At 38.9% G+C, this 15,813-nt stretch overlaps 1 protein-coding gene across 6 annotated transcripts in view; it reads left to right on the top strand.

Moving 5' to 3' along the window:
• PER2 (period circadian regulator 2) overlaps positions 1 to 15,813 on the top strand; it is a 45,296-nt gene that overhangs the window by 23,334 nt on the left and 6,149 nt on the right. For all 6 annotated transcript variants that reach the window (XM_039727938.1, XM_039727939.1, XM_039727937.1 and 3 more), the window contains 13 exons: positions 302 to 353; positions 1,680 to 1,822; positions 2,024 to 2,102; positions 6,460 to 6,566; positions 7,246 to 7,399; positions 7,577 to 7,685; positions 8,180 to 8,311; positions 9,464 to 9,560; positions 10,136 to 10,292; positions 10,375 to 10,502; positions 11,985 to 12,158; positions 12,415 to 12,675; positions 13,403 to 14,250. In XM_039727938.1, coding sequence (XP_039583872.1) covers positions 302 to 353; positions 1,680 to 1,822; positions 2,024 to 2,102; positions 6,460 to 6,566; positions 7,246 to 7,399; positions 7,577 to 7,685; positions 8,180 to 8,311; positions 9,464 to 9,560; positions 10,136 to 10,292; positions 10,375 to 10,502; positions 11,985 to 12,158; positions 12,415 to 12,675; positions 13,403 to 14,250 — 2,441 coding nt within the window. The remainder of the gene's footprint in view (positions 1 to 301; positions 354 to 1,679; positions 1,823 to 2,023; positions 2,103 to 6,459; positions 6,567 to 7,245; positions 7,400 to 7,576; positions 7,686 to 8,179; positions 8,312 to 9,463; positions 9,561 to 10,135; positions 10,293 to 10,374; positions 10,503 to 11,984; positions 12,159 to 12,414; positions 12,676 to 13,402; positions 14,251 to 15,813) is intronic.

Genomic DNA, 15,813 nt, shown 5'->3' with positions numbered 1-15,813 from the left:
GTATAAAGTACTGTGAAAGAGTTGATAAGAGTAAACAGCTCAAACTGGAGAGCTGTTTAGATATGTTTAAGAAAAAGACTTGATAAACCAGGAGCTGTGATTCACATGCCAGCCTCAGAATCTGAGTGATGTTCAGATTTAGTTGCTTATGTTTAACCAATTATTGTTTCACCAATACATATGGAGACTTCAGAGAAAACTTAATCTTAAAAAAAAAAAATCTAAGGAAAAATTCTTATACTAAATATTATTATCTTCTAGTAATTTGTAATTTGTTATGAAATATTCTTAATATTTCTAGAGTCTTCCACCCAGGATTGCATGGAAGAGAAATCTTTTTTCTGTCGCATCAGGTAAGACAATATTGTAAAGCTTAGTGTTGTGTTATGAAACTAAGCATTACATAAGTATTTGACTTCTGTAAGAACCATATGGTTTGAACATTTCATGCTTTTTCATAATGTGATGGTAAAGTAAAACATATGCACATCCTTGAGTTGATTAACTGTAGCAGCTACAGAGAAAACAGAACTGATTTCGGGAAGTTCCATCTTGGAAGTTAATCCCTGTGAGTATTGACCTTTGTGCTATAAAGGAAGGTGGTACAGCACCTCCTTCTGCTGTGGAAAGCCTTTGGGTCATGTAAATAGAACTGTTCAGCACCTGCTTCAGTCTCCTTCATTCTAAAAAAAACAGTGATTCAAATTTATCTCTGGTATCCCTAGGAAGATACTCAAGGGTTACTTGACTTGTCTCTTCTGCAGTTAATAGAGGACACAATTCCTTAGTTTGCTTTTCTTGCTTCTTTTTCTGCCCCCCAATCACTTCTCTTTAGTTTTAGGCATTTTTTTTTATTATTGAGGAAAAGCTGGCAAGTTAGTTAATGTTCTTTCTTGTGCAATTTGATTTCTTGATGCTTACTGCCTCTCTGGCAGCATTTCTGAAGCAAAAACAGTGGATCCAAGTATTTACTTCTGGAGTAAATAAATACTTATTATCGAGGTATGAATAAACTTGAAATGAATTGGAGGTAATGCAGAACTCCAGAGTGTTGCATTGAATATACTGTAGAAGTACTGCTGGTGTTACTAGAGACTATTTGTCCAACTAACACTGGTTTCCAAAGCTTTACTTTTATTTAGCTCTGCTGTTATAAACTTATTACAACTGATTCTTCTTTGGTCACTGTGTAAATGGTTGTTGTTTTCATTACCGTGTTTGCATTCTGGTTAAGCAAACACCTGTTATTAGATATTGAGTCTTCACTGCTTCTAAACTGGAATAAATATTGATTAAAAGATGACCTTTGTGTTAACTGAGGGGATATAGCAGTCTTCATAAAAAAGCCCTGTAAATTAATCCCTCTGAAGGACAACAAAGTAACTTAATTTATTATTTGAGCTGGGTTTTCTATCAGACTTCCATGTAATGCTGTTGTGGCTGTTGTTTCAGGCAGTAGAGAGAACAGCACAATCTTTATGGAAGTTGGTATGCAAAGGATACCATCAGAATTAGATTCTCTTCCACCAAAAAAAAAAAAAATCAAGCTGAGATCTTGGGTGCTATTTTAGTAGCTAACATGCAGTTCTTGTATCATGAGGGAAATACAATGGATAAATTAAAATTGTATTCAGTGTAAGATGAATCTGCTGAAACAATTAACTCTCTTTAATTATTAGTGCGGGAAAAGAGCGTGAAAATGAGATTTGCTATCACCCATTCCGGATGACTCCCTACCTTATCAAAGTGCAAGATCCAGAAATAGCAGAAGACCAGCTTTGCTGTGTGCTGCTTGCAGAAAAAGTCCATTCTGGTTATGAAGGTAATTCTTGAGTGCACAAAGACTTTCTTGCTTTCCTGAAAGTAAGATGTGTTCGAGCTTCATTAAAGTGAAAGAGAATTGTTTCTGTTCTCTGTCCTTGCTGCTTTCCTGTATGCTCTTGGCCAGAATTTTGGAGTAGCAGCTTGAAGTATTATGTATGCAAAACCCCCAGTTGCTAATATGCTTTTATTTTTCTCTCAGCACCCAGAATTCCTCCTGACAAAAGGATTTTTACAACTACGCACACACCGACCTGTTTGTTTCAGGATGTAGATGAAAGGTAACTTAAAAATTATTTTTAAATTTACTGATGAGCAACCTATCCAATATCTTTGCACAATTTAAGGTGTCTATATGGGGGTTAAAAATTATGCAACTACTGAAGGGTGTTTAACCTAAGAAAAGCACATCCCCCCTTTTCACTATGCATGAGAACACATTACACTGGTATTTAAGTGCCTGCTAACAACTTGTTCTTCCACTTTCCTTCCCTCTTGGGAAATTCTGGGCATAATTTCAGTCAATGAACCCATGTTCAAAAGAATTCCTGTGCTGCCAATTATTACCTGTATGAGACATTTGGGTGTGGGTTTTTTGGTTTTTTTAATTTGATTCAGCAAATATGCTGCTGTTGCTCTCTGCTGGCCTAGGTACAGCTAGAAGTACAGCTTTTGAATGCAGCATTAGATCTTATAAAACAAAAGGTATATAAAACCAATTCAGATTACACTGGCTGCAGACTTCTCATTGCTTTGACAGTCATGAAAGCTGGTAAGAGTAAATTAGAAACAAAATTGCCACCTGTGATCTTAATGTATATACAAAGACTTGGGAACTGAGGTCGAAACCAGGCTTTCATAGAATCATTTAGGTTGCAAAAGATCTCTAAGATCATCAAGTCCAGCACTAAGCCCTGTCCCTAAATGCCTCATCTGCATATTTTTAAATACCTCTGGGGATGGTGACTGCACTCCTTCCATGGGCAGCCTGTTCCTTGACAACCCTTTCCATGAGGAAATGTTTCCTAATAGCCAGTCTAAACCTGCCCTGAGGCCAGTTCCTCTTGTCCTGTCACTTATTCCCTGGGAGAATCAATTCTCTCACCCAGTTTGCTGTTGTCTGCAAACTGATAGAGGATGCTCTCCATCCCCATGGATAAAGACATTAAACACAATCCTGAACCCTGAGAATTTGACTTGAAAAGAGAATTCACCTATTCCTGAGTTGAAAACACTGCCTTTCCCCTTCCTTTTCCATTTTCCTTGATGTTTTCTTTCTGATGGCTTCTGATATTTGAGCTGTATATGGCATTTCGTTTTGATTTTTTTTTCTCCTTAGCAAAAACTAAGTTAGCTAAAGTGGTAACATCTGACTGCTGAGATTCTCCCATTTGTTTTTAAGCATTCCAAGAATGCTAAAATTTTCTTTGGGGGTTGAGATGGGGGGAATGTCTTCAGACAGAGTAGGAGTATAATGGACAATTTCGAGTTTCTGTGGAATTTTTTGGGTGGAAATCTAGTTTCTGAAAAAATACTTCATTCTTGGCAAAATCCTTAAATGCAGCTGAAGAGAGAGGGATTGGGGAAAGGAGATTATTGTGATGTTTGACTAAGATGGAGCCAAGGTAAAAAGAACACTGCTTGACTTCTGAGACAGTTTTACCTGTAGAGAGGCAGGTGTTGTGGCTGAGTTCCTGTAGGATAGATGGTGTAATGCTGACAAACTGTTTTTCCATGCTGTGGTTTATACAGTCCCTCTAAACAGCTCAAGTTCATAAAAGTACTTAATCCACTGTAGTTCTGTCGTCTTCATGGATTTTTCCCTCTTTTCATTTCCACACATGCTTCAAGCCAGTTGCAGAGTGGGTTTATCTTTACAAAGAGGCTGAGGGCACAGTGCAAAGCTTCTTTTCCTGTGCATTCACAGTTCAGTGATCTCCAGTAGTCCTTTAACAGAAATGGCAAAATTGCTGAGTGGAGAGCCTTGCCCTTATTCTTGGGCTTGAGTGGAGCAAGTCCAGTAAATCCTGCCTTGTGAAACCCTGCCTTTTGAATCCTATGGAAGCTTCTTTCCTGTTAGTTTGATGTTACCACTTGCTCTCAAATACCATTTTCTAACACTTTCAGTGAGGGTTGATTGCATCTTGGTCTGAAATTAGGACTTTGTGTCATTTATTTCTGTTCTTGTGACTGTATAGTTGATTTTGCTTTTAATTATTTAACTCCTGAGAGCATTGGCAGCCTGATAAATGTTTACCAGGACATGCGTATGCAGTTTGTTACTCTAAAGCTCTCCAGGGTTTGGTGGAATTACACAAAGCAAGAGATTCTTAAAGAAAGCAGAGTCTTAGTATTTAAAAATGTGCAACTGAGCGCCTGCTGTTGACTGAGTGTTGTTCATAACATAACCCCAAAACCGTTGCTTGACTTGCATAAAGTTAATTTCTGTAATCAGTACGTGTTCATGGGTTGGAAAAATGCATATTTGTCTGAACTCTGCAGGTCGAGCTCTGCACAGAGTATGTTAAGTAAAAATAAATATTTTCTTGAAATTAATTGGATCATTCCTGTATATATTTGTCTTAATATATTTGATACTTCATGTGTTTAATGGGTGTAAGTAGTTCACAGTGGAATGATCTTTGTAAATTAATTTAAAGCAGTTTTGTGTGTAACTTACAATAATAATATAAAGAGAGTTCTTATTCATGTTTTTTGGCACTTTAAATGTCATTCTATAAAACACAAATGAAACTTGGCAGCATCTCCTCATCAGCCATTCTTATGCCACACGTGTATTTGCATTCATAAAATCAATTTATTAACTTAACCTCTGAATTTTTATGAGGTATTCATTATGAGGGAGCATAATGATGCCAAGATACCATTCTCTAATACAGCATTATATGAGCACTGAAGGGCTGGTTGGAAGGGGCTGCTGGAGGTCTTGGTTCCATCCTTTTGCTTGGAATGAAACCTTGCCCAGTCCTGGCTGAGGTCAGCTGTGGCCTTGTCTCAATAATGCCTGAAAACCTTCAGAGACAAGAGATGACACAGTCTGTATGGGAAACCTCCTGTGTTGCACTGCTCTATTAAAAACCTTTTCCTAATATCCAGCATCGCCTGTCCAGACTCCAGTCTGGGACCATTGCCCGTAGTTTTATTGTCTGGCACCATCAAGAAAATTTAACTCCATTTTTGTAACTCCTCTTTCCAGCAGTGTGGGAAGTTCCTGGATCATCTTTTAGTTTCCTTTTTGTCAGAGCAGGCAAGCTCAGTCTCACATTCTAGATCCCTGACCTTCATAAAGCAGGTGGCAAACAGGAGCAGTGCTGAGCAGAACCTTCTTATGGTGTTATTTGCTGAAGCCCTGGCTGAAGTTGTTTGGAGTTGTCTGAGATTTTAAAGTCCTCTAGCAGCACAACTTTTCTCATGTGCTTTGAACTTGGCAGCACTTCTAAATGTCAATGTGTCAGAGTGATCTGGTTTGGTATGAGTTCCATGCTAGTTTCTGCTCTGTTGCTTTAGTTCATCTACAAGCTTTTAAGACTGATTATTAAACTAATTGCTTTGATAATAAAGAATTAGTTGCTATCCACTTTCCCCTCTCAGCCTGTTTGCTGAAAAGGGTATGTTTGATGTTTTGGGGACTGATGTAATTCCAGCGGGTTGTTGGAAGTGCAGTGTTGAAGGCATTTGCTGCTGGATGCTTTTGAGTTCCTACCTGACCCAGATCCCCTGTCTGGGGCACTGGGGCTGAACTGTTCATTAAAGCTGTTCAGATACTCTCATATCTCCCTGCCCCTGGCCCTTTGGCAGTGAGTGGGGCTGGGGGAAGATGAAAGCATTTTGAGCTTACAAGAGGAGGACTTGCTGGCATCTGGAAACTTAAACATCACTGAGTAGTGTTGACTTAGTACTTCTTTTTTCCAAAGCACGTTTTCAGTTGGTAACCTTCAGGGTAAGGTGCAGAGTGGTATTTGTGAACTTTTGCTCTTTATCCTTAATGCAAATGCTTGAAGTGATCAATAAAAATTATTTTGTCACATAAATTAGTTTTTCACATCACTAGAAGTGGTTGTGGATAACGTGCAGGAATTCAGTACCATTGCTTTTAATTCACTAGTTAATAAGCTTGCTCCCTTGCAGCTCCTCTGAGCTGAACTCTTCACCTGCCTGTGAGAAAGTTGTCTTGAGTGCTAGTCAGCTCCCCTGGTGGTAGTTCAGCTGTGGTAATCCTGTGATCCTTAGCCATGGCTCCCAGCCAAGGGATTGGGGTACTATTTACCTTCATGAGAGTTTTACAAGATTAAACTTCATTAATGGTCTTTTAAAATTGGTGTAAGTATTTATCCTCTAAAGTTGGGCAAGAAAGACAAGGGAGAGCTGCTGTGGCAGACTCCTTGATTTGGTCTAACCACCACCCCACAAACAATCAAAGCCCCCCTTGCCCCAGGTGTATGACTGTTGTTAACTGGGCACTGGCACTGCTTTTTCACCAAATGTAAACTTAAAATTATTCATTCTCTTCACAGGAAAAGCAGCAAAGCAAGCTTAAAATGAAAGCATTCAAACATGAAATGTACATTTATTCTATTTGATTTTATTATTATGTTTTCTTTGTCTTTCTTTCTCCAGAGCAGTCCCTCTGTTGGGATACCTACCTCAGGATTTAATAGGAACACCAGTCTTGGTGCATCTTCACCCAAATGACAGACCCTTAATGCTAGCAATTCACAAAAAAAGTATGTAACTTCTTACTGTGCAGAAATACAAATTTTTTTCTTGAACTTCTTTATAAGGACTACAATGACCTGATCAAGCTATAGGAGAAATTTAATTGTGACTTTGATTTTTTTCCACAAGTAAATACTGAATCTTTTACTGTACAACTTGATTCTTAATGCAAATCCATGAAAATGAGAAATCACTCCGTTTTGTAGTTTCTAAGAAGCATACATATCTATTCTAAAGAAATTGACTACAAATGAATATTTCATACATAAAAGTATGAAATCTACGAAATTAATGAAAAAGTATTAAAGTATGAGAATGGTGTGATAGAAGTTGTCATATCTTACATCATAATCTTTCTTATTTTATAGAGAAGAAAATAATAGTAATTGTGGCAAAGTTTGTAAAGTCACTTCTTCAGCCTTCTTTAGTTTGTTGTATTCTAAAGGTGATTTTCTTGACCATAGCCCAGTAAATTATGAAGATCTGTTTATTCTGATAGCTCAGTATTTCTCAATGTATCAGTGTCCCCAGTATCTGTTCCCTCAAGTGGCATCTTCCTCCATAAAGAGGAAGTACATTGAATGTCCCTTTCCTTCATGAATATACAGTTCATTGTAAAATCCTGAATTGTTATATGGAATTGTGCAAGCATTAATCTGAAATTTCTGTTTGAATCCTTCATTGCAGTTCTTCAGTATGGAGGGCAGCCTTTTGACTATTCACCAATCAGGTTTTGCACTAGGAATGGAGATTATATCACCATGGACACCAGCTGGTCCAGTTTCATCAACCCCTGGAGTCGAAAAGTTTCATTTATTATTGGGAGACACAAAGTTAGGACGTAAGTCAGAACATTTTTATTTTCCTTTCCCTTGGGTTTACATAGAGATCCTTAAGATGAGGGGACAGAATAAGCATTAGATTCTGAGTAGGATGTATGGATGGTAAACTGAAATGTGGTCTCTGTGGTTGAAACACTTGCATTTGCAGTGAGCTGGTATATGTTTGGTTTGTGCAGGGGTCCCTTAAATGAAGATGTCTTTGCTGCTCCCAACTACACCGAGGACAGGATCCTGCACCCCAGTGTCCAGGAGATCACGGAGCAGATCTACCGGCTGCTGCTGCAGGTACAGCAGGGCCTTTGCTCCTTCCCTGCTCCTCCTGCTGGGAGAGGCTTTGTTTGGTGTCACTTTGTCTTTGTCTGCTTCTGCTGTACTGGAGTTCTTGCCTACAATCCTAGGAACTCCTTGCATTCATGATTACCAGACAGGACTTACTGAAGTATGTTAAAGGTCCAGTTGATATCTTAAGAATTTTGTGTAGTTGTGGAGTCCTCCAGACAAACAAACAAAATAAGACCCAAAAAACACAACAAAACAGAACAAAAAAACCCACCCCAAAACAAAAACAAACAAAAAACCCCAACCAAACAGACCAAAAAAAAAAAAAACCCTAGGAAAAAAAAACCAAAAAAAACCCAAAGCAACAAAAAGCCCAGTGTAAAATAAAATCACTTTTCCTGACATGGAATTACTGATGTCCTGAGGGGGGTGTGTGTATACATACATACAATACATACATACATACATATTTTATTTTTTTATTTATGTTGTTTTCACAGCCTGTACACAACAGTGGATCCAGTGGCTATGGAAGTCTAGGTAGCAATGGTTCACATGAGCACCTGATGAGCGTGGCATCCTCCAGTGACAGCACAGGAAATAATAATGAAGACACTCATAAGGATAAACCAGTAGGTTTTTAATTTTTCTCATTCAAGTATGTGGCACAAAACAAACTAAGTGGGGATTTTTAACTTTTACAGTAACGTTTTCAAATTAGAAATAGGAGAAAGCATAAAGAATATGCCATCTTTTTTTTTTGTTGTTTAATATAGAAAAACCTTTTTGTCTGAGGGAATAAGCATTTCTGGTGTAGATGAAGCCTCAGGGTACTGAAGCACAGTGATAGACATGAAAGCCAGTGTTATAGAGACTTTAAACCTGTACAGTGTGTTCACTTAATCTAATGTCTGTTATGTGTTACGTGCTGTGTTTCTTGGAAAACCAGCCAGATATGTGAAAGCAGTTTCTTTTGGAGGGGAAAATCTGTAATTATTGTTTTCCCAAATGAACGTAAGAAGATTAAATGCAGTAATACCTGCACAACCAAGGGATAGCTTGACCATGATCACTTTTAATGTTGGAAAAATACAGCATTTATATAGAATGAAATAAATTGAATGGAATAAAGCAATTTTCTAGTTTGTGCTTAGAACTTTACCTTGTGTTTAATTCTGAAAGCCAAAAGATTTCCTTGATAAGTTACATTGCTCATAGGCTAATTCTCCCAAATCTGATTTGTGCTTCTGTGATCAGACTTTGCAGACTCCTGCTCTTGCCAAGGTGGTCACTTCCCTGGCTTTCAGTTCTTAAACACTGGTGGAGTAAATAGCTGAAGTCTCAGGATTTCTTATTTAACAGGAAAATAGATGCCTGGCATTCCTTCACTATTTCCACAGACAGTGAAGGCTGTTACAGTCCAGTTCTGTAACCTCCTGTCACTGCTTGGTTAGACTTCTATTTTTTTTTACCAAGTGATAGATCTGGTTTTTTTCTGAAGTCATCTTTGTAATGGATATTTTGTATTTTCCTATCCAAGTTATTCAAACAGATTTAAAAAAATACAGAGTAATTGTTTACAGGAAACATACTTTAAATTTCTCCTCTTTCCAATTCCAAATTTCTGCAGCTGCACAGTAAAATTGTATATATACATATTTCTGTTGTGATCAAACTAATTGCAAGATAGAGATTAACTGAGGTTAGATTTAGTCTGCTGAGGAATCACTATGCATAATGTTTTACGTCAAAAGAAATAACTGTTCTTCCCAAACTGCTTTCAGGAGGTTTGTCAATATGCCCGTAAGGTCAAGAATAAAGGACAGTATATTTTCACTGACAGTAAAGCAAAACTGGACTCCAAGAAAGAGTCTTTGGCAGGTAAGACCTGAGCAGTTCTCAGTCTCCTGTGCTGGTGCTTTGGATAATATGACAGCAGGACTTTTTTCTAGTTGAGCTCTATTCAGTGCATAAAGGCAGGATTTTATCAATTCAGATTTTATTGTCCTGTGTCTCTCTGCTGTGCCCAGGAAAATATTGTATTTGGCTGTATTGGATCAATAGTGGTGTAACACAATTAAGGCATGGCCTAAAGCTGTTGTCTTGAAATAATTTAAGTGGACACTAGAGTTGTCCTCATCCTGAGTGTGTGTCAACCCTAATGATATATATTCTCTTACAGCCATAGTGTCTATTCCCTTTGGATCCATATTCAGTCTAATTAAACTTTATAACTCCAAGCACCCATAAGGACAGGAAAATGTTTATTTATTGTTTATTGTTTATTTTTTGGTGCATTACATATGCACATATTGTTTATTTATTGGTGCATTACAGTGGTTAATTTGTGATCTGCTAAACATGTAGAAATGAAAAACCTTTACTACTGTTGCTTTTAGGGGAGTTTATAAGGATTTAATGTCTTAGTTGCATAATAGCAGTATCTCCTTCCACAGAAAAACAGAATACTGCTGGTGGTCAGGTGAAAGGTGTAGGGGGAAAGGATACTGCAGGAACAGTTGCTCCAAAAAATGTGACTACTGAAGAGCTGGCTTGGAAAGAGCAACCTGTGTATTCCTATCAGCAGATCAGCTGTTTGGACAGTGTCATCAGGTGAGCAACCTGTGAGTAAATTACTCTTGACCTCTGGACACAGGACTAGAATGTCTAATATTGCTAAATCTTTGTATTTTAGGTACTTGGAGAGTTGTAACGTGCCTGGTACAGCAAAAAGGAAATGTGAGCCTTCAACAAGTGTTGCATCACTGAGTTCTGGTGTTCATGAACAAAAAGCAGCTGATAATTCTATCCAGCCATTGGGAGGTAACTCTACATCACAGCTTTTTCATAGCTGAGTTTGGCTGGCAGGCAGGTGGATGCTACTTCTTTCAGAATAATGACAAGTGTATCTTAGGCATGACCTCATAGCTTCTTTATCAATGTTTGATGTTGGTGATTTAACTTGCATCATTAATATCTTCCTTACCATTAAAATACTGAATAGTTGATGTGTATCATGTGCATATGCATATCTGGATTGTAGATGCAATAAACTAATTTGTACTGTTCAAAACACAGTAGGATTTTGAAGTTCAGGACTTGAATCATTATCAAAGTTTATTTCATATTTAGGACTTGTAAGAACAATCAGTTGAAGAACCTAGCAGCTAATTAATTGCAACAAAAATATGCATATTACTTTTCTGCTTCAAAAAAAGGAACAAGAGAAGGTAAAATGCAGCATTGAACTGTTCTGTTCTGTAAGATGTTAGAACCTAGTGTTCATCCATGAAGACAAAAAGCTGGGGATTACTGAGGCAAGCTGTCTGATAAAGTCTGCTGCAGGCAGAAACATTCAGCAAATTTTTTAGGCCATAGATGTAGCATTGGACATAGTCCCTAGTCTGGATGGGCAGCTAGATGACGATTTGTAACTGGTTAGTGCAAGGACTGTGAGGTTGGTAAAGAACTGCATGCAAATGAGAGATTTGCTCATTCTGCCTTGTCATTATATGAGGCTGAAGGGAGAGTGTCCAGTGGAGTTTCTCAAAACTTGGTTGTGGGAATGATCTTGGCTATTTCATGAACTTCAAAAAGAAGTTCTAATGCAGCTTTTAGAATCAAATTAGAAGGTATCAGTAGACTAGGAACAAAGAGTCCTACAGAAGGGATGGAAATGCTGTAATTTGGAGTCTCTGTGGTTCTGGTTAGCAGGAGATGATGTAGGTCACCAGCTCTTTGCTGCACTGATGACTGAGACAGATGAAGTCACCAGTCAGGAAAAAGGCAAACTTTAGATCTTAAGTATGTGTTAGGAAGTATTCCTATGAGAGGAGCAATGTTGTAAAGCTGTTTTGTGAGGCACTGCTCTGACCTCTGCTGGATTACTGTGTGTAGCTTTCAGGGGAGAAAATTATAAATAGCTGGATGCTCAAAACAAGCTCTTACAATAACCAGCTAATGAAAGAAATCAGTGTACAACACTGTGGGAACTGGGGACAACTTACTTTTGGGCTGGAAGAGGCTAGAAAATTTCTTCCAAAATTGTGCCATGAAAGAAGAGTGAAGACCAGAAAAAGAGGAAAATATCCTGTATTGAAAATGTTTGGTTTGGCTGTATATGGGCTTAGAGGATTGCATTTGTTGCTCCACAGTCATTCTATTTGTGGAATGTATAAAGTAAGAAGTTCACTTTTTTGTCTTGTCAAGCAGTTTGGCCTTTAATGTTTTGCAGCCCTAGCAGCATGTAACTTGAATTTGCTCTTGTTTATGTTCAGTAAGCTGCAACTTTATTTCTTTTAACAGATCCTGCTGTGTTGAAGGCATCTGGTAAATCAAGTGGTCCCCCAGTGGTTGGTGCTCACTTAACATCTTTGGCTTTACCTGGCAAGCCTGAAAGTGTTGTGTCTCTCACCAGTCAGTGCAGCTACAGTAGCACCATTGTTCACGTTGGAGACAAAAAAACACAACCTGAATTAGGTAGGATTTTGCTAATATTTTTTCTTCAAGATGGCAAGTGCTAGCAAGTTCAAATTTCAGACATGTGAACAGTTGATGTCTGCTCATGACTTACATTTTCTTACAGCCAAGATGGTCTTAGGAAATGAAATAAATAGGGATGGAATGTGTAATCTTAAACTTGCAGCAAAATTATTACAGAACTGTAATACCTTAAAAATGAATGTACAGGGGTTTCTTTGCTTCGTCTTGAGTATTTTGCCTTCTGTTCTTGTAGAAATGATAGAAGATGGTCCAAGTGGAGCAGAAATCATAGATGGCCAACTTCTTGCCCCTCCATCCAGCTCTGCACACATAAATCAAGAGAAGGAGCCATTTAAAAAACTGGGACTTACGAAGGAGGTGCTTGCAGTGCATACACAAAAAGAGGAGCAGAGCTTCTTGAACAAATTCAAAGAAATAAAGAGATTTAATATTTTTCAATCACACTGTAATTACTACTTACAAGACAAACCAAAAGGACGGCCTGCTGAACGTGGTATGGCAATAGTTTTCACCATAAAACTTGTATTTATATAGAAAGTAAATCCTGTTGGGAGGGCATTTCCATTTTTAGTGGTTTTGTGGGGCCAGTGTGTACAGTAACACTTGCATGCTATTTTTAAAACCCACAGAAAAAATTTCTGACAAAGCTTGCTAAAAGATTAAAATGGAATACTGCTTTTAGTGTCAAAATGGACATTTTAGTAACTAATATTTTGATTTTTGTCTGTTCTCTGTAGTATTACTGTCATGCATCTACTCTCAAGGGACAAAAAAAAACTGCTTTAGAATGTTTGCTTTACTGTATCTCTGCTTGTATTCCCTTGCTTTTCTTTTCCTTCTGTCTTGCCATCTGTTTTTTGTTCAGATTTGTGGTTTTGTTTTGTTTGCAGCTCCTTTGTTTTCCAGTTTTCCCCGTTCCACTGTTGTGTAATTGGTGAGACAATCTGATAATTGTCTGGTTGCCTTTAAGGTAATAATGTGATCAGCAGGATGGAAATGGCAGAGACGAGCAGTAGTAGTGAGATTGTTTTGTTCATTCGGCCTAGGAGCTCTGGATGGCATTTTTCAGAAGCTTGATATGATCTGTTGACTTAGAACAGAAGTCAGACACTGCTAAGCATTTTTTTCAGATTTTTATCTTAATTTTTTACTTTAAATAGTTATACAGGTCCTGTATCGCTGTATTTTTATAACCTTTCTTACAACTTTTCCTTTTGCAGGTGGCCGTGGACAAAGAAATGCCACTTCTGGAACGGATCAGCCTTGGAAGAAAAGCGGAAAGAACAGGAAATCGAAGCGCATTAAACCGCAGGAATCTTCAGACAGCACAACTTCTGGAGCTAAATTCCCCCACCGGTTCCCCCTCCAGGGTTTGAATGCCACAGCCTGGTCACCATCAGAGACGTCCCAAGCCAGCTACTCAGCGGTGTCCTTCCCCACTGTCATGCCTGCCTATTCTCTTCCTGTTTTCCCTGCAGCAGGGACGGTGCCACCGGCTCCTGACACTTCACTCTCTGGTTTCAATCACTTGCCAGACTCTGCAAACACTTGCCCTGTGGGGCCATCCCAGTTCTCTGCGCCCTTCATGACCCCTGTGGTGGCTCTTGTGCTGCCCAACTACGTGTACCCGGAGATGAACAATAACTTACCTCAGACACTTTACCCCGGCCAGCCCAACTTCCCTGGCCATCCCCCCTTCTCCTCACAGACAGTGTTCCCAGCACAGCCCCCCTTTGCCACAGCCAGCCCCTTCCCACAGCAGGCATTTTTCCCAGCACAGCCATTCCAGTACAGCCCCCCAGCAGAGGCTGAGCGGGCTCCTGTGGCCGAGCCCCGCCACGACCCGTCCCGCTCCTGCACGCCGCAGTCGCCGGCTCCTCAGGACCAGGCCTCGCCACCGCTCTTCCAGTCCAGGTGCAGCTCTCCCCTCAACCTGCTGCAGCTGGAGGAAACCACCAAAACCGCGGAGAGCGGCGCAGCCACGGGCTTACACGGAGCCCTGGCTGAGGAGGGAGCCATGGGCAACATGGGCACGGCAGACAATGGCAGTGGGAAGGAGTCCTTACCTGTAAGTCTGGGTCACCCCCTTCTCCTGGCTCTGCTGCAGCATGTCCAGTCCTTTCTCTGCCAGGGCAGCTTGTTAACAATAGGCAGAAGTTATGTAATGCCTGGAGCTGGGCTCACAGTTGTAGCTGGTAAATTCAAACGTCAGCAAACTGAACAAAACGTGAAGTCCAAACATTAGAATTGACTCAACCCTTAAAAATTAAATTTACTGATCATTCTTCTAAAGTTACACTAGGAAGCTTGGAATATACCCTGAAGAGTTTTGTTCCATTTCATTGAAGAAAATAAGAATATGGATAAGCCCATTGAAAACCACTGAAATAAACTAAATTAATGTGGGCACTTTATTTTTAGCAAAAACTTTTGTGCTAGTGAATTTGTGTGCATGGGAAAAACGATCTGTAAGTGTTCTGAAAGAAGCTGATTTAAATTAAAATCACATCTGTGTTTACAAACAAGCAACCAGAGTAAATGAAGAAGTCATAATTTCTTGCAGACCATAACTTTATTTTTGTTTTGTTTGTGGCGCTAAAACTGAACTATTTGGTAACTTCAGGGGTTTTTTCATTTCCTGGCTCATTTCAGTTTGATAAATCAGTCTAACAAATAAATTGAGATGGAATAATATGTCTGTAAAGGTTTCCATGGTGGAAATATGTAAACTGTCATTTGTGCTTTCAAAAGGCACCATAGAGTATTGTTGTAAATGCTGGTGGGATGGAGCTGCATCCTATATCGTTTTTGGCTGCCTCCTTCCATTATTCAGGAATGTGTTCAGGGTAAAGCCAGTTCTTTCCATTATTACATGTTTGCTAAGTTCTGTCAGTCTTAATTGCTAATATTTAATCTTCAAACTGACTTGCAGTCAAGTTTTGATTGGGTTAAAAATTAGTGTGATTAATGCTACTTCCCTTAAAAATATACAAATAAATGATCTTGCCTGGGAAGCACCTGGGAAGGTTTTGTTACTACTCTTAATGGCACTTTTCCTTCTCATCTTGAGGAGGTGGAAGAATGAGGGATATTGCTGCAAATCCTTTGAGGCAGATTACACTAGGAGAAATTGCTAGTGTGTTGTGAGTGGTTTGGGTAAAATCTGACTCATCCAGGACAGTAGGTGCTGGCCAAAGTGAACAGAGCACTTACTTTCTTATGAAATTATATTATTAATTTTTTGAAGAGAAATTTAGTTGGTCTGAAGGGATCCCCTGCCTGCCTGTCAGTCCATTCATTATTCCTTAGCATATGTTATTGGTGACTGTCTTTGAATGTATTAGAATATGAAGTGAAATGGATTTATTACTAATCATTTACATGATTAGTAATACAGCTATCACATTTAGTAATAAATGTATTAATAAATATGTCTCATATGCCCTTCTCATACCAGTTGATGCCATCCTCTTTGTCTCATCTAGTTTTGAATGTAGGAATTTTTTTTTTCTGAGAGAGATGTTGAGCTAATTTTGTAAGATGGTCTTGGGTTAAAGTACATGTTGATGTGTAAGTATACAGATGTGCTGACAACTTTGTAACCTTTTATTTAAATGGACACTGCAAAACT

This window comes from Passer montanus, unplaced genomic scaffold (genome assembly GCF_014805655.1).
Source record: "Passer montanus isolate IOZ18808 unplaced genomic scaffold, ASM1480565v1 scaffold63, whole genome shotgun sequence".
Taxonomy (NCBI): domain Eukaryota; kingdom Metazoa; phylum Chordata; class Aves; order Passeriformes; family Passeridae; genus Passer; species Passer montanus.
This window is presented reverse-complemented; position numbering and strand designations above follow the sequence as displayed.